Source organism: Lepus europaeus, chromosome 17 (assembly GCF_033115175.1).
Source record: "Lepus europaeus isolate LE1 chromosome 17, mLepTim1.pri, whole genome shotgun sequence".
NCBI classification, from domain to species: domain Eukaryota; kingdom Metazoa; phylum Chordata; class Mammalia; order Lagomorpha; family Leporidae; genus Lepus; species Lepus europaeus.
Window position 1 is genome coordinate 14888702 of NC_084843.1, and position 19532 is coordinate 14908233.

Here is a 19532-nt window from a genome sequence, read left to right on the forward strand (position 1 = left end):
CTATCAAAATCCCAACAAAACTTTTTCAGAAAAAGAAAACTCAATCCTAAAGTTCATCTGGTATTTTGAAGGGCCCTAAATAGCCAAAACAAGTTTGAAAAACCAAAGAGTCAGAGGTCTCATTTTTCCTGATTTGAAAATTTGCTATAAATCTAGAATAATCAAAATAGCATGGTATTAGCATAAAGATAAACATATAGATGGATAGAATAAAGTCCAGATGTAAACTCTCATAGAAAATTGTAAGGTAACAAGATAATTAAATGGGAAAGATAGTCTTTCAACAAATGATGCTAGGAAAATTGTCCACATGTAGAAGAATTAAATTGGATCCTTATGTTACACAACACATGAAAATTAACTCAAAATGGAAAAATATCCTAAAATTAAGAGCTAAAATTTTAAACTCTTAGATGAAAAGAGAAAAAGCTTTATGCCACTAGAATTGGTAATGTTTTCTTGTATATGACACCAAAAGCATTGGCAACAAAAGAAAATGAACTACATAAAAACTAAAAACTTCTATGCATTAAGAAGCTATCAGGGGCCAATGATGTGGCGTAGCGGGTGAATCCGCTGCTTGCAGTGCCAGCATCCCATATGGGCACTGGTTCAAGTCCCAGCTGCTCCACTTCCAATCCAGCTCTCTGCTATGGCCTGGGAAAGCAGTAGAAGATGGCCCAAGTCCTTGGGCCCTTGTACCCACGTGGGAGACCTGGAAAAAGCTCCTGGCTCCTGGCTTCAGATCAGCACAGCTCCGGCTGTTGCAGCCAACTGGGGAGTGAACCAGCAGATGGAAGACTGACTCCTTCCTCCCTCCCTCCCTCGCTTCCTCGCTTCCTCCCTTCCTCTCTCTCTCTCTCTCTCTCTCTCTCTCTCTCTCTCTCTCTGCCTCTCCATCTCTGTGTATAACTCAGACTTTCAAAGAAATAAATAAAATCTGAAACAAAAACAAAACAATACAAAAAAAAAAAAAAGACGCTATCAACAGACTAAAAAAGATAGACCACAGGACCAGAAATGCAAAGGTGGTTTAATATTCGCAATTCAATAAATATCATAAATCACATCATTAGAATAATTGGTCATCTCAATAGAAGCAGAGAAAGCATTTGATAAGATTCAACACCCATTTCATGTTAAAAACCTTTCACAAATTAGGTATAGAAGGAACATTCCTCAAAATTATAAAGGCTATATATCACAAACCAATAGACAATGTCATACTGAATGGGAGAAAGCTGAAAGCATTTCCCCTCAGATCTGGAACAAGACAAGGATGTCCACTTTCGCCACTCTTATTCAATACAGAATTGGAAGTTTTAGCAAGAGCCAATTAAGGAGGAAAAAGAAATAAAGAGTATCAAAATTGGAAAAGAGGAAGTCAAATTATCCATGTTTGCAGATAACATGATGTTGTACGTGGAAAAACCTAAACACTCCACCAAAAAGCTGTTAGAATCGATAAACCAATTCAGTAAAATTCCAAGTCACAAAATAAACATACAAACAATAGTATGTTTTATGTTTGCTAATGATGAACTCACAGAAAGAGAAATCAAGAAAGAAACTGTAATCACAACAGCCATAAAAAAAAATCAAATATTTGTGAATAAATTTAACCAAGGAAGTGAAAGACCTCCACAATGAAAATTACTGAACACTGATGAAAGAAATCATAAAGGACACAAAAAATGGAAAGATAGTCCTTGCTCATGGATTGGAAGAATCAATATCATTAAAATGTCTACACTACCAAAAGATTCAATGCAATCCCTAAAAAAAAAAAAATACCAATGATATTCCCAACAGAATTAGAAAAAGCAACCCTAAATTTCACATGGAATTACAAAAGACTCAAAATAGCCAAAGTGATCCTGAGCAAGAAAAAATCAAGATGGAGGCCTCACAATACCTGACTTCAAAGCATACTACAAAGGTATAGTAATCAAAATGGCATGGCACTGGCACAAAAACAGCTACAGAGGTAAAAATTAAAAAAAAAAAAAAACATAGGAGAAAATACTAGCAAACCATGTATTTCATAGAGAAATAATGTCATAATATATAAAAAATTCCTACCACTCAACAACAAGAACATAATCCAATTCAAAAATGGCAAATATTTGAATAGACATTTCTCCAGGAATACACAAATAGTTGATAAGTCTTGAAAAAACAAGCAATATTGATTACCATGAGAGAAATGCAAATCAAAGAGATACATTTCATCTCATTAAGTTGTCAATAAAAAAAAAAAAAAACTGCCAGCACCGTGGCTCCTTGGTTAATCCTCTGCCTGCAGCACTGGCATCCCGTATGGACACCGGGTTCTAGTCCCGGTTGCTCCTCTTCCAGTCCAGCTCTCTGCTGTGGCCCGGGAGGGCAGTGGAGGATGGCCCAGGTGCTTGGGCCCCTGCACCCACATGGGAGACCTGGAGGAGGCACCTGGCTCCTGGCTTCCGATCGGCGCAGTGCCGGCCATGGTGGCCATTTGGGGGGTGAACCAATGGAAGGAAGACCTTTTCTCTCTGTCTCTCTCACTGTCTAATTCTGCCTGTCAAATAATAAAAAATAAAAAAAAATAACAAGGGTTGGCAAGGCTGTGGACTAAAGAATCCAAGTGCCCTAGGAGGGAGAGTATGGTTGACTGAGGTTGCTGAAAACAGAAAGCAATTTAAATCAATTGGCAATCTACAAAAAGAGTTAAAGATTTTGAAGGCTATTATTAAAATTGCTATATTGGTCTATTATGCTATGTTATATGTGTGTACATATTGTATGTCCACATGGGGAAATTTTATTAAGAGTTTTATTTTAAAGGGCTTATGGATAAGATTGTCCATGGATTTAAGCTGCTAGAATCAATCAAAGATACATTTTAATTTGTGTGACCTGAATCTCTGCATCATATCTTTTAAACTTGTTGGTAGAAAGAAACTAAAGACATTTTGTATGGTTGTGCTTAAGTTTACTGGCTAAACAAACTACACCATGTTAGATATTTAAGAGGTGTTTTCAAATACATGATTCTTAAAATTTATAGAAGGCATTGGACCTTCTGGTAAATGTTTTCTTAAGTTGTTATCTAATGGTTGAAACGGTTTGCTAAGTATTCATGTAATATTGCTATTGTCAGCAAGCGATCTAGGACTTGCTCCCTCATTTCTCTATTCTAAGCCCAACTTGTTCTTTCATTTCTCTATTCTCTTCAAGGTAGGAAACTACTTCTATTATAAAGGAATCTGTAGGACGCACAATTTAATCTTTAGACCTTGTAAAAGAGATGGCTAACATTTTTCTGTAATAGCATAGCCAAAATAAGAACTTAAATAATAATCTCATAGCTAGAATTCACTTCGCCATCAGCGAAGTATACAGTAAGTAGAAAAAACCTCCCTTTCAGACCAAAGGGAAAGAAAGTTTTAAAGTGAGAATATAATTGTCCTCATGGGCATTGTCTACCTTAGAAAAACTACTACAGAACATGCCTGTGACTATAGACTTGTAGTTCAGGCCACCGAAGATTAGAGATGGGACTTGGGCGCTCCCTTGACTTGCATCCTCTGGTCTGCTTTAACACAAACCAGGAGGAAAAGAAAGCTAGGCATCAGAAGCAATGGGTGGCATTGCCCTCAAGGAGACCCAACAGGCCAGTCCACTGCAGTGGCTTTCAATGTGGTAAGCCTGGGCTTCAGCAAAGTCAGCTTGTGAAGAGCCCTGGCAGCTCTGCCAAGAGTTGGATCACTGGAAATGGACCTGCCCTGGAGTCGAAGGATGCCCAGGTCAGAGCCACAGATCTTATTGGCTCTAAGCTGAAAAGCCCTTCACTCAGCCCAACTTCCAAAGTGACCACTGCAGCTGAGGGGATGGTCAAGTAGGGTCAGCAACATTGCAGGCAGAACTGTAAATTTCTTGTTAGAGATGCCCCCTGCCTTTACCTAGCCAGCTCTCCTCCCAGGCCAGCCAAGTAATGAAAGTCAACAGAGTGCCTTCCCCTAGGAGGTTCACACCTCCCTTAGGATATACCCCATGTGAAGAGATAGACAGGTCTGGGCCTCTGAATTTACAAGGCCTAAAGCCCACCAGATTATTATCAAGCCCCTTCTATCAGGTTCTATTTGCCTCTCAATCAGAAAACTTAATTGTAGCTTAGACAGCACCTTTCTTAGCTCCTCTAATAATGACTCTGTCCTTTGTTCTAGGCCCTGTCTAGTGCACTTGGGCCTCATTCCTTTGTAATTATAACCTCTACACTACCACCAATGGCTCTACTCCCAACCTGTGTGTACTGATGGTCCTCTTCCCCACTTAATGCTGTATAATTGTTCAGACCTGGTAAATGCCACTCTTAGGATCATTGGTTACTATCCTCACTGTCTTTTATGACCTTGTCTAAATATGATCAGAGTCAGTAAACTTGGAAGGCTTCCATAGCCTTGGCAACTCATGATGACAGCCTAGGATGGTTACTGGCGCCATAAACTAGAGTGTCAATTTGTTGGGTCAACAACAGGAGCCACTGTGCACTTGCTCCTCATGTGGGATCTCTGTCCTTAATGTGCTGTACATTGTGATTTAATGCTATAACTAGTACTCAAACAGTATGTTTCACTTTGTGTTTCTATGTGGGTGCAAACTGTTGAAATCTTTATACTAATTTGATCTTCTGTATATAAAGAGAATTGAAAATGAATCTTGATGCAAATGGAAGGGGAGAGGGAGCGGGAAAGGGGAGGGTTGCGGGTGGGAGGGAAGTTATGGGAGGGGGGAAGCCATTGTAATCCATAAGCTGTACACTGGAAATTTATATTCATTAAATAAAAGTTAAAAAAAAAAAGAAAAAACAACTGATAATTTATCCAACTTGCTAAGACAATATCCCCTACCAAAGAAATAAAAGTTCTATACTGATTAAAAAAAAAAAAATGATGCAGTCACTGTAGAAAGCATTATGGCACTTATGTTTTATTAAACATAAATATATATATATATTGACTAGGACATTTATTACTCACATTAATTTATCTATTGCCTTTAATAATCTCAATCAATTCCTTGGCCTAAACAATAGTGAGCTGATGAGTATTTTTATATATTTTTTTAAAAGCTAGCTTTTCTTTTTGGAAATAAATGAAAATTCATTTCATTCTACAATAGTAATTGACTTTAGGTATTCATTTACACAAACTGGCTTAGCATTACATAAATTAACTAAGCATATATTTCATATCTACAAATAAAGTTTATTTACTGGTATTTTATATATATGTTTATAAAACATAGACCCAGAAATTCCACTTGTGGGTATACACCCAGAAGAACTGAAAGCAGAAACTTAAATACATTGTTGGACACATATTGATATAAACATTATTCATAATGAACAAAAGGTAGAAGCAATCTAAGTGTCTATCAAGGAGCAATGGGTAGTAGTATAATCATATAATTAATATTATTCAGCCTTAAAATGAAGGATAGGGGCAGGCATTTGGCATAGTGATGAAGACACCAGTTGAGATGTCTGCATCCCACACTGGAGTACCTGGGTTCGAGCCCCAGCTCTGCTGCTATTCCAGCTACTTCCTAACATATACTCTGGGAGATAGCAGGTTTTAGCTCAAGCACCTGGGTCCCTGCCACCCACATGGGAGCACCCACATTGAGTTCCTGGCTTTGGCATGGCCCAGCCCTGGCTGTTGTAGGAATTTGTGGAATTAATCAATGACCAATAGATTGGAAAAGGTCTACTCAGTGTCCATCTCTCGCTCTTGCTCTCGCTCTAGCTCTCTTTCTCTCATAAATAAACTACATATTTTTTTTATAAACCTGGGAGGATATTCCATACATGCTGCAACATGGATGAACCTTGAAGACATTATGCTCATGGAAGTACGTCACAAAAGGACAAATATTATATGATTCCACTTATATAAGTAGTGACCACTTATAAGTAGTCAAATTACAAAGACAGAAAGTAGACTGGTGGTCTGCAGGGGCTGGGGAGAACAGTGATAAGAGTAATTGCTTTAGTTTTACAAGATAAAAAGAAGTTCTGGAGATAATCGTGGCAACGGTTATCCCACAATGTGAGAGTACTTAATATCATTGAACTCTACATATAAAAATAGCTAAAATACTAAATTTTACATTGTGTCCTTTATTATAATTTTAAAAAGTGACTGACCTGATGACTAGGTAAAAAGCCATGGACACAAATCCCAATACTCATCTTTTTTATGTCTATGAGTCTACGATATATGAAGTTACTGTGATCCCTATGATACATTGTTCTCATTAGTGTTTGAAATAAATCTGAGATTTGGTACCTTTCCTCCTAAGGTAAACTCTAAAAAAAGATTAAAATTTAAGAGCCAAGAGCCATACCTGATATAAAGCAAGAGAATGTCCATATCTCTGGAGAGGCCCCCTTGACAGAGTTCCTACATTCCATATACTGCTTTCTAAATTGTAACTAAAAGAAAGAAAAGATAATAACTTCATAAGCTAAGATTCATTTCAATTTTTTGATTTCCATATGATTTTCTCCACTTGCACTTAAATATTCATTAAATTCAGTAAGAATTAAAAATAAACTCTTAACTTCATGTATCATATTGGAAACTTTAAATAAAGACACACTGAAGACATACCCACTCTAAGATCTAATCAATAAAATGTATAATGTACATTAACTTGACTAGGACATTGATTAATTTATCTATTGCCTTTAGTAATTTCAATTAATTTCTTGACCTGAACAAAAGCTTTTCTGTATTTTTTAAGTTGTTTTTTAAAAAGCTAGCTTTTCTTTTTGGAAATAAATGAAAATTCACTTCATTCTATAATTGCCATATACTTTAGGTATTCATTTTTATTCTTCACACACACTTGACTTAGCATCACATAAATTAACAAAGTATATATTTCTTCTCTAAAAATAAAGTTTATTTACTGGTAATTTTGTTTTAATTGTGCAAAATAAATTCACTAGTATAGAAACTTCTATTATAATACATTACTTTCAACACATAAGGAAATAAAAGTTCAAAACTATGAATCTCAAATATTTAACAAAAAGAATTCTTGTTTGTTTTCACCATACTCTACACTCAAACTTTAATTTGCCAAAATACAAAAAGAATGATCCCAGTCCAAAAATAGGGTAGTATTTTAAGACTCTCACTATCAATTATTATCTCCCCACTTCTCTCTTCCTCTGACTCAACAGGAAAGGCAAAAAAGTTTCCTTTCACAAGAAAGATGAGGGTAACCAAAATTGTTCTCAACATTATTTCCTGGCTTGGAGTTATAAGATGTATATATAATACAAATGAGGAAAGATAATCAATGAGAACATAACTTCCACGGATTTGCACCTCTAAATCTACCCACCTACCAGTATCTGCAGCCAACACATTGCTTTCCACCAAATTATCATAAATTAGGGCTCAGCAAAGTATTTCTGTAAAGGGCCAGACAGTAAACATTTTAGGTATTGTGGGCCACACTGATCTCACATCTTTTTTTTAGCCTAATGAAAATTAAGTAACCATTCTCAGCCCCCAGGCATTGGGCCTAACCTCTATAGTCTGCTGATCTCTGCTACTAATGAGCTGCTAATGTTCCTTACGCATTAGATCCCATACTAACCCAGCAGTTCTCCCATGTTTTCTATATTATATGTCTTACCAGAATTTTCATCAGCATAAATACTTTCATTTCTCTCACTTATTAAAAGAAGGAAAACTTCCCTTGACTTCACTCCCCCTTCAAGTTACCACCCCATTTCTTTACTGCCCCACATCTTTATGGTCCCACCCCAACCCATCTTGCCGAACTCTACTTGGGCTTTTAACCTCACCACCCCAGAAAAACTGTCTGCCAAGGCTAGCTTCCTCATACTAAACCCATGGCCACTTTTCAATCTTCATTTCGCTTGACTTAGTTAATCATCAGCACTTGACATTGTTAATCATGACTTAATCCTCATATATTGTTTTCCTTGCCTTCAAAGTCACTGTACTCTTTTAGTTCTATCTCACTGGCCACTGCTTTCCTGTCTCTTTTACTGATTTCTTCACTTCTCCCCAGTATCCCAGAGATGGGATACCTCAGACTCAGTTCTTTTCTTTTTTTCAAACTAGAATTCATTCCCTTGATAATCTCATCCTAATTCAATTCTGTTCCTACTCTTCCTCCCAATCCCTAGAATTCTCTTAATAGAGAACTTCATATGTCAAAACACGCTAAAAACCCTTCCATGAGTTCCAACAAATCTACAATACTCTTCATCAACTATATACCTCCTCTATTAGCCCTCCAAGTTCATACTTCCTTATCACACATTCCATGCAATTCATATGGGCCTACTCATTGCTCTCCAAACATTTCGAGCAGCCACTCCCTTAAGGCTTTTGTCTGACCCTCCTCTGTGGCTACAGAAAACTGTAGTGCCGACACCCTGACCTCCTTCTAGACTTTGCTCAGCTTTCATTTTTCTCATGAATCCTACCTTGGCCATTACATTTGTAACTGCAACTCCCTACTCTTTGGCACTTCTGATTTGCTTACCTCTTCTCTCTTTTTCTCTCTTTCTCTGCATATATATGTGTATATGTGTACACTTATGTGTGTATAGGTATATCATGAATATGTAATGTATGTATATACATATATAACAGGTCTATCTGTTGCAGCCATATTGGGAGTGAACCAGCAGATAGATCTCTCTGTCTTCCCCAACTCCTCTCTGTAACTCTGCCTTTCAAATAAATAAATAAATCTTTAAAAAAAATAAAATGTAATATCTACACATCAATTAAATTCTGCTATAGAACATAAATCATTATAACTGACATTATCACTTCTAAAAGCTATTTAAATATCCTTATCTACATTTGAACTACATTCAGAATGATGAAAAATATTCTCTAACCTGTGAAAACAAGGTTAATTCTAATCTGATACCTTTTGGCTTTTATCTATATAAGCTTATAAATCTGCATAACATAGAAACCAAAGGAACCAGGTTTCACACAAAAAAGTTAAACTATTTGGTTCAAATAGAAAATATATAAGTTTAAGAGAGTATTGAATAATATTCATCACTTAATTTCAAATATGGTATACAATTTTCCCAGAACACAAACTTTTAAGATTTTCACTTGATAATTTGGCTTTACTTTCACAATTCAGCTTTGGAAATATCACAGTTTAATTCAAGTTCAACTCTGTTTTCACAGGTTTCTTCATTTTCTTTAATCACAGTTAATTCTTTCTAGTTTCCACATTAAAATCTCATTATTATTCAGGTTCTTGTCATATCTTAATTCATTTTAAACCTACCAACTCTCTTTCAATTCTTTCTACTATATTTTAGTCATCATATAGTTACAAAATTATAATTTTTCACTTAAATATTTACCTAAAACTCTTCTCTTTCAAGAATTTTATTTTGCAGTTTAAATCCAGTCACTTCAATCATAATTTTAAAGAAATTTCCTCTTATATTTAGTATTTCTCAGAGTTTCAAAATTAATAGTTAATACATACAACAGGTAAAATTGCCTGATAAAACAGAGAATTCCCAGTTAAATCTAAATTTCAGATAAACAACAACATTTTTTAATGGCAGTATGACCTATGCAATATTTGGGACAAAACAAAAAATATAAATACTGCAATTTTTCTCATATGAAAAATTTGTTATTTACCTGAAATTTGATTTTAACTATGTTCATTATATTTATCTGCTTATCTGATCATTCTATAGGATACATACCATAACAGTATTCTGTCTAAGACCAGTTCTGACTGGCTGATGGCCGACTTGCACCAGTTATTAGAAATATTATAACTGCAAACAATATTAATCATCAAAATATTCATCCTAATTCCCCCTTTCTGTTATTGAATAGTTCATAAAATACAAATGCAATCATCAACTGAATAAGAAATCAGATAAAACACTCATCCCTTTAGCTCCCCTTAGTACCCAATCATACAGAGAACAATCTCTATTGAGACAACAGTAAAAGAATGATAGGTTTTAAAATAGGTACTATTCTGCCAAAAACTGCCTGTAAATTACATACCAAGTTAAAGTTCATGTAAATTGATGCTGAAATGTGGCAGCGTTTATTATACCCAGAACAGTCATAGCCTATCTTTATTTGAAGTTAATATTTCTCATTGATAAATTTATTAAAAACACTATAGAAATGAAATAAAATTTCTACACAAAACAAACCTGTATGTACAATAATATAATTAACTATGGATGTATTGAGTTATTCCCAAATCAGTCCCATTTAACAAATTGATATGTTACAAAATTAAACATATATTCAAACATCAAAACAGTCCAGCTTAATAAAGCATATTGTAAGAATCTGAAAATACTTACTTCAAGACCATTTGAAAAGAACCGTAGTTAAAAGTATATCCACCAATCACCCACATAAATTTCCCATGTAAAACTGCTTTATGTGAAGCCCGACCTACAGAAGGATTGAAGGGTTTCACATTTGGAAGAATCCAGTAAGATTCAGTAGAAGGAACATTCAAAGAACAATCAGGACCTATTAAAATAAAAATCAAACAACACACTGGATTAAAAAAAATCTTATATTATAAAAAGATTACACAGGGATTAAGAGAATTTAAGAATACAATGCTTCTTATATTAACAAATGAAATATAAATAACTGAATCTGGAAATAATTTATAAGAAAAATACTAACAGCAAATGTAATGCCTAAAAGGGAAAAAAATTCATATACTCAGAGTTGGATATGTTCAAATAAATATCACAATCTAAAAGAATAAATAACATAAAATTGCAAATTTACTTTAGTATGTTTAGAATATTATAATGAAAAATAATATTCTCAAATCTCAGTTTTTGCCCTTACTAGCAGTGTGACCTTGGGCAAATCTGTTTACCAGTTCCATCATCAAACTTTCATCTATAAAATGGAAATAATCTATCACAAGGGTTACTATAAATATTTAATATAAAATCAAGATAAAAGCATTTGTAAATTATAAACTACGGAACAATTACTAAAATAAAGATTATGTTTTCCTTGGCATCATTATTAGAACAACCAAAATCGGCTTTGGTAGGGAGCCTCATATCCTCAAAGAAAAAAAGCTATTACGTATAATAAAATAAAAACTATTAATTAGTGCAGAATAATTTCAAATACAATAAGGAAAAAAACACAGCCTCTGGGGCTCGTGGTGTGGTGTAGCGAGTAAAGCCACCGCCTGCAGTGCCGGCATCCCATATGGGCACCAGTTCAACTCCTGGCTGCTCCATTTCTGATCCAGCTCTCTGCTATGGCCTGGGAAAGCAGAAGTTGGCCCAAGTCCTTGGGCCCCTGCACGAGCATGAGAGAATGGGAAGAGGCTCCTGGCTTTGGATCAGCAAAGCTCCAGCCATTGTGGCCATCTGGAGAGTGAAACAACAGATGGAAGACCTCTCTCTCTCTTTCTCTTTCTCTCTGCCTGTGCTTCTCTGTGACTCTGCCTTTCAAATAAATAAATAAACCTTTAAAACACACACACACACAAAAAAAAAAAAAAAACACAGCCTTTTCCTTTTCATATGCCTAGTATTACTCATGAGTCTTGGTAAACTGTAAAATGTAGAAGACTACACTCCAATTATAAAATACAGGAGACTAGCCTAGATCAGTGTTTTTCCAACTTATGTAATGGAAGAAATGCTCCTAAAGGAAATATCAAACTCTGGGGCTCACCAATTATTTTAATTTTGGAGAAAAAAAATATGTTGAAATACTACACATAAAGTCTTTAGAACTTGTTATATAAGTATAAACAATTTCATAAAATTAAACAAATTTATAAAACTCACAAAATTAACATTTAAAGGTATGTCTCCTTTTATTGCACATCACTCTATTGTACTTTGTAGATACTGCATTTTTACAATTAAAAATTTGGGGCAATTCTGTACTCTGCAAGTAAGTCTACTGCGCCAGGAATATGTGCTCACTTCATCTCTGCGCGTCTCAATATGGTAATGCAGTATTGCAAAAGTTTTTATTGGTATATGTGTTGTGGCAATCTGTAATCAGTGATCTTTGTTTGGGAGTATTATGAACCACAGCTATACAAGACAGGAAACTTAACTGATAAATGTTCATGTGTTCTACCTGCGCTACTGATCAGTCAATCCCTGCCTCTCTCCTCTTCATGCCTCCATATTCCCTGAGATGCAATATTGAAATCAGGCCAAATATTAACCTTAAAATGTCCTCCAAGTATTCAAGAGAAAGGAGGTGTCTTACATCTCTCACTTGATATCAAAACCTATAAATGATTAAATTTTGTGAGGATTACATGTCAATAGACATGACAGGCCAAAACCTAGGTCTTTTATGCCAAACAGTCAAATGCTGATGTGGAAAATACACCAAGTTATCCAGAAGATCTAGCTAACAAAATTGATAAAGATGGGTTCATCGAACTACAGATTTTCAATGTAGAGAAAAAAACCTTGTATCATAAGATAATGACAGGGGCCAACACTGTGGCACAGTAGGTTAATATTCCACCTGCAGTGCCGACATCCCATATCGGGGCAAGTTCTAGTCCCGGCTGTTCCTCTTCTGAACTAGCTCTCTGCTGTGGCCTGGAAAAGCAGTAGAAGATGACCCAAGCACTTGGGCCCCTGCACCATGTGGTAGACCCAGAAGAAGCTCCTGGCTCCTGGACTGGCTCAGCTCCAGCCATTGTGGCCATTTGCAAAGTGAATCAGCAGATGGAAAACCTTTCTCTCTATCTGTAACTCTACCTCTCAAACAAATAAATAAAATCTTTAAAAAAAAAAAAAAAGATAATGACACTGAAGACTTTCATAGCTATAAAGTAGAAGTGAATGTCTAGCTTCAAAGTATCAAAGGAAAAGCTTAGTTTTTTTATTTATTTATATAACATGAACAAATTTCATGTAGTTCATATATACAGATTTAAGAACATAGTGATACATCTCCTCCTACCTTCCCTCCCACTGACCCCCCAGCTTCCTTCCTTTCTTATTCTTTAATTTTTACAATAACATACTTTCAATTTATTTTATAATCATAAGATTGATGCTCCACTAAGCGAAGAATTCAACAAATAGTAAAAAGAAAGAAAAAAGAACTGTTCCTCAACAGTAGAGACGAGGCTGGCGCTGTGGCACAGCAGGTTAACGCCCTGGCCTGAAGCCAGCATCCCATATGAGCACCGGTTCGAGACCCAGCTGCTCCACTTCCATCCAGCTCTCTGCTATAGCCTGGGAAAGCAGTAGAAGATGGTCCAAGTCCTTGTGCCCCTGCAACCGCATGGGAGATCTGGAAGAAGTTCCTGGCTTCTGGCTTCGGATTGGCGCAGCTCCCGGGTTCTAGCCCTGGTCAGGGCGCCAGATTGTCCCGGTTGCTCCTCTTCCAGTCCAGCTGTCTGTTGTGGCCCGGGAAGGCAGTGGAGGATGGCCCAAGTGTTTTGGCCCTACACCCGCATGGGACACCAGGAGGAAGCACCTAGCTCCTGGCTTCAGATCGGCACAGCGCGCCAGCCGTAGCGGCCGTTTGGGGGGGTGAACCAACAGAAGGAAGACCTTTATCTCTGTCTCTCTCTCACTCACTGTCTAATTCTGCCTGTCAAAAAAAAAAAAATATTTCGCATGCTAACAGAAAGCAAAAAAGAGTTGGTGTAGCCATCCTAATATCAGACAAAATAGACTTTAACAACAATACTGTTAAGAAAGACAAAGAAGGGCACTATGTAATGATAAAGGGATCAATTCAACAGGAAGATATGACTATAATAAAGGTATATGCGCCCAATTACAGGGCACCTGGCTATTTAAAAGAAATGTTAATAGACCTAATGGGAGACATAGACTCTAATACAATAGTAATGGGGGACTTCAGTACCCCACTTTCAGCACTAGACAGATCAACCAGGCAGAAAACCAGCAAGGAAACAATAGAGTTAATAAACACTATAGACCAAATGGACAAAACAGATATCTACAGAACTTTTCACCCCATAGTGGCAGAATACACATTCTTCTTATCAGTGCATAGAACTTTCTCTACAACAGACCATATGCTAGGCCATACAGCAAGTCTCTGCAAATTAAAAAAAAAAAAAATCAAAATCATACTATGCATCTTCTCTGACCACAATGTAATGAAACTGGAAATCAGCAACTCAGGAATCCCTAGAGCATATGCAAACACATGGAGACTGAACAACATGCTCCTGAATGAACAGTAGGTCACAGAAGAAATCAAAAGAGAAATCAAAAAATTTCTAGAAATAAATGAAGATGACAATACATATCAAAACTTATGTGTTATATCAAAAGCAGTGCTAAGAGTGCCTACATGAAAAGATTGGAAAGGTACCAAATAAATGAGCTATGAATGCATCTCAAGGACCTAAAAAAAAACAACAAACCAAACCCCAAATTAGTAGAAGGAAAGAAATAATTAAAATTAGAGAAGAAATAAATGAAATTGAAACCGAGAAGCAATACAAAAAAAAATCAATGAAATGAAGGGCTGGTTTTAACAAAAATAAATGAAATTGACACACCACTGACCCAACTTACCAAAAAAAAAGAGGGAGAGAGAGAAAAGACGCAAATCAATAAAATAAAGATAAAAAAGGAAATGTAACAACATATACCACAGAAATAAAAAGAATCATCAGAAATTACTACAAAGAGCTGTATGCCAACAAATTGGGAAACCTAGAAGAAATGTATAGATTCCTAGAAACATACAATCTACCAAAATTGAGTCATGAAGATACAGAAAACCTAAATAGACCAACAACCAAGATGGAAACTGAATCAGTATTAAAGACCCTCCCAACAAAGAAAAGCCCAGGACTGGATGGCTTCATTGCTGAATTCTGCCAGACATTTAAAAAAGAATTAATTTCAATTCTTCTCAAGCTATTCAAAACAATTGAAAGGGAGAGAATCCTCCCAAATTCCTTCTATTAAGCCAGCATCATCTTAATTCCTAAGCCTGAAAAAGATAAAACAGAATGAGAACGACAGACCAATTTCCCTGATGAACACAGATGCAAAAATCCTCAACAAAATAGTAGCTAATTGAATCCCACAACACATCAGAAGGATCATTCACCCAGATAAAATGGGATTTACCCCCAGTAGGCAGGTATGGTTCAACATTCGCAAATCTTTCAACGTGATACATCACATGAACAAACTGAAGAACAAAAACCATATAGTTATCTCAATAGATGCAGAGAAAGCATTTAATAAAATACAACATTCTTTCATGATGAAAACCTTAAGCAAACTGGGTATAGAAGGAACATTCCTCAACACAATCAAGGCAATATATATGACAAACTCATGGCCAGCATTCTATTGGATAAGGAAAAGCTTGACGCTTTCCCACTAAGATCCAGACCCAGACAAGGATGCCCACTCTCAACATTGCTATTTAATATAGTCCTGGGAGTTTTAGCCAGAGCCATTTGGCAAGAAAAAGAAATCAAAAGGATACAAATTGGAAAGGAATACCCCTATTCGCAGATGACATGATCTTATACATAGGGTATCCAAAAGACTCCACTGAGAGACTATTGGAACTCATAAAAGAGTTTGGTAAAGTGGCAGGATATAAAATCAGCACACCTTTGTATACACAGACAATGTCATGGCTGAGAAAGAACTTTCAAGATCAGTCCCATTCACAATAGCTACAAAAACAATCAAATACCTTGGAAAAAAAGTAACCAAGGATACCAAAGATCTACACAATGGAAACTATAAAGCAATAAAGAAAAAATTGAAAAAGACATTTAAAAATGGTAAAATCTTCCATGTTCATGGATCGAAAGAATCAACATCATCAAAATGCCCATTCTACCAAAAGTAATTTACAGATTCAATGCAATCCCAATCAAAACAATAATGACATTCCTCACAGATCTAGGAAAAAATGTTAAAATTCATATGGAAACACAAGAGACCCCCAGTAGCTAAAGCAATCTTATACAGCAAAAACAAAGCCAGATGCATCACAATATCAGATATCAAGACATACCACAGGGCAGTTATAATCAAAACAGCCTGGTACTGGCACTAAAACAAACATGGAGATCAATGGAACAGAACAGCAATTCCAGAAATGAATGCATGCATCTACAACCAATTTATCTTTGATAAAGGATCTAAAATAAATCCCTGGAGCAAAGACAATCTCTTTAACAAATGATGCTTTGGAAACTAGATCTCTATGTGCCAAAGTATGAAACTAGATCCCTGCCCTACACCTTACAAAAAAAATCCACCCAAAATGGATCATGGATCAAATACCTAAATCTATGAACAGATACCATCAAATCATTAGAGAACATTGGGGAAACTCTGCAAGACATTGACATAAGCAAAGACTTCTTGGAAAAGACCCCAGAAACACAAGGAATCAAAGTCAAAATTGACAGTTCGGATTACATCAAGCTGAGAACCTTCTGCACTGTAAAAGAAACACTCAGAAAAATGAAGAGGCAACCTACTGAATGAGAGAAAATATTTTCAAACTCACAACTGATTAAGGGTTAATGTCCAGAATGTACAAATAGATCAAGAAATTCAACAAAACAAAACAAAAAAAAATCCAGTTAATAAATGGGCAAAAGACTTGAACAGGAATTTTTCAAGAGAGGAAATTCAAATCACCAACAAACATTGGAGAAAATACTCAGGCTCACTAGCTATCCGGGAAATCAAATCAAAAATACAATAAGGTCTCACCTAACTCCAGTTAGAATGGCTCTCATACAGAAATCAATAAACAACAAATGCTGGCGAGGATGTGGGGAAAAGGGTACCTTGGTCCACTGTTGATAGGAATCTAAACTGGTGCAATTATTATGGAAGACAATATAGAGATACCTCAGAAAACTCAATATAGATCTACCAAATGATCTAGCCATCCCACTCAGGGAATTTACCCAAATCAAAAGAAATTAGTATATGAAAGAGTTATCTATACCTCCATGTTCACCGCAGCATAAGTCACAATAGCTAAGATACAGAATCAACCCAGATGTCTATCAACTGTTGACTGGATAAAGAAATTATGGTATATATACACTATGGAGTACTACTCTGATGTAAAAAAAATGAATTCCTGTATTTTGCAACAAGATGGTCACAACTGCAAATCATTATACCTAGTAAAATAAGGCAGTCCTAAAAAGACAGACATCATATGTTTTCCCTGATCTGAGGAAGCATTAGAGTACCTGAAATGTAGGGTATTGGAGTGAAATGGGCATTTTGAGAATCGATGGTTACTTATAGCCCTTGTCTCTTCCATTGAGGAACAGTGTTTTGTTTTAATTCTCTTCATAATATTTAGTGAACTCTTTTATTTACAGTAGGGTTAACTGTACTATCATTAAGTATACTGAAAATAAATCATTGTAAAAATTAAGAGTGGTAATCCAAGAGGGAGGGAGAGAAAGGGTTGGAGCATGGGTGAGAGAGGGGGGTGGAAGTGCCACTATTTTACTAAATCTGTATATATAATATATATGAAACTTCTATAACTTAAATAAATTTAAAAAAAGAAGAACAATTATGATTCATGAGAAGAGGTCAAAATATCAACATTAAGGGGGTTTGGAAGAAGCTGAATCCAACCATCATGTATAACTCTAAGGAGTTCATGACTTCAATGGAGGAAGTAACTGCATATGTTTTGGAAACAGGAAAAAAAAAACTAATAAGTGGGGCCTGAAGACTGACTGAATTGCTGAGATTGCATGATGAAACTTTAACAAATGAGGAGTTGCTTCTAATGGATATGCAAAGTAGCCTCTTGAGATTGAACCTACTCTTGGTGAAGATGTTGTGAACATTGTTGAAATTACAAAAAATTTAGAATAACATATAAACTTAGCCAGTAAAACAGCAGCAGGGTTTGAGAAGACTGACTCCAGTACTAAAAGAAGTTCTACTGTAGGTAAAATGCTATAAAATATCATCTCATGCTATAGAGAATTTTTGCAGGAAAGGAAGAGTCCATCAATGCAGCAACTTTCATTGTTGTATTATTTTTTTTTTCATTGTTGTATTATTTTAAGAAAGGAGAGGGTATTGTAGTACAGCAGGTTAAGCCATCACTTGGAAAGCCTGCTAATGCTCACCCTGGAAAGCAGTAGATGATGGCCAGGCCCTTGGGTCCCTGCCACTCACAGGGATTGAGTTCTGGGCTCCTGGCCTCAGCCTGGCCCAACCCCAGCTTTTGTGCCCATCTAGGGAATGAACCAGCAGACGGAAGATTTCTCTATCCCTCTCTGTCACTGTGTCTTTCAAATAAATGAAGAAGAAAGAAAAGAGAATAGAATAAGACATTGCCATAGTCACTTCAATCTTCAGCAACCAACACCCTAATGATTAGTCAGCAGCCTTCAACACGAGGCAAGATTCAACCAGAAAAAAGATTACAACATTACCAAAAGCTCAAATGATAGCATTTTATAGTAATAAAGTATTCTTAACATACTATAATTTTTAGACAAAATGCAATTATACATTTAGCAGACTACAGTACAGTATAAACATAATTTTATGTACAATGGGAAATACAAAATTTATGACTAACTTTCTTGCAGTGTTAATTTTATTGAGATGGCCTGGAATAAAATGTACACTATCTCCAAGATGTACCTGTACTTAATATAATGAATGATTGTTTTGCTCAAACTAAATAACTGGTCCCAAGTTGTCAATGATACTAATTCTTACAGTGCCTTTTTTAATATAATGTTAACATACCTATATTATTTTTACAACTCAGTTCTCCCATAATTTCTCTTTCCTCAACTTTTAACAAAATTTCTTAATTCATATAATGTAGTATATCATCATTCATCCTTCACTTGTCACAAAAGTATTAGTACATTTCAGTTATAGTCTTTTTTTACTTTTGTATATTCATTTTATTTGAAAGCAAAAAAGAGAAGAAAGAGAGATCTGCCATCTGCTAGTTCCCTTCCTAAAATCCCACAACAGCCAGGGTTAGGTCAAGACCAAGGCCAGAATCTCAGAACTCAGTCCATGTCTCCTACATGGTGGCAGGAACCCAAATACCTAGGCCACTACCTGCTACCTGATATGGTACACATTAGCAGGAAGCTAGATTAGAAGTGAAATAGCTGGGACTCAAACCAGGCATTCCAATATAGGATACTGGCATCCTAAACAGAAACCTAATCAAGGCGCCAAATGCCCCGCCACTACCAGCACTGCTGTTCTTTTGAGCCTACAATACTACTTGGTCCCAACTGACTACAAATGCTGGCAATACAATCAAGCAGCATTACTCAGTTTAAGAATAGATATTTAATTTTAAATTTGCTTATAACAAAGTATTCTAAATTATCATTCAATCATAAAATTTATAAACTTCCAAGTAGATTCTGATTTCAGAAACATTAGCCCATACTGACTTCATTTATTT

General features: G+C 35.9%; 1 protein-coding gene across 4 annotated transcripts in view; it reads right to left on the minus strand.

Annotated features, from left to right (window-relative positions):
- The window catches only part of ATRNL1 (attractin like 1), a 792651-nt gene that overhangs the window by 707386 nt on the left and 65733 nt on the right, over positions 1 to 19532 (minus strand). For all 4 annotated transcript variants that reach the window (XM_062214395.1, XM_062214397.1, XM_062214398.1 and 1 more), the window contains exons 6-7: positions 10409 to 10583; positions 6388 to 6475 (exon numbers count right to left, since the gene is read on the minus strand). In XM_062214395.1, the coding sequence (XP_062070379.1) occupies positions 6388 to 6475; positions 10409 to 10583 (263 nt within the window). The remainder of the gene's footprint in view (positions 1 to 6387; positions 6476 to 10408; positions 10584 to 19532) is intronic.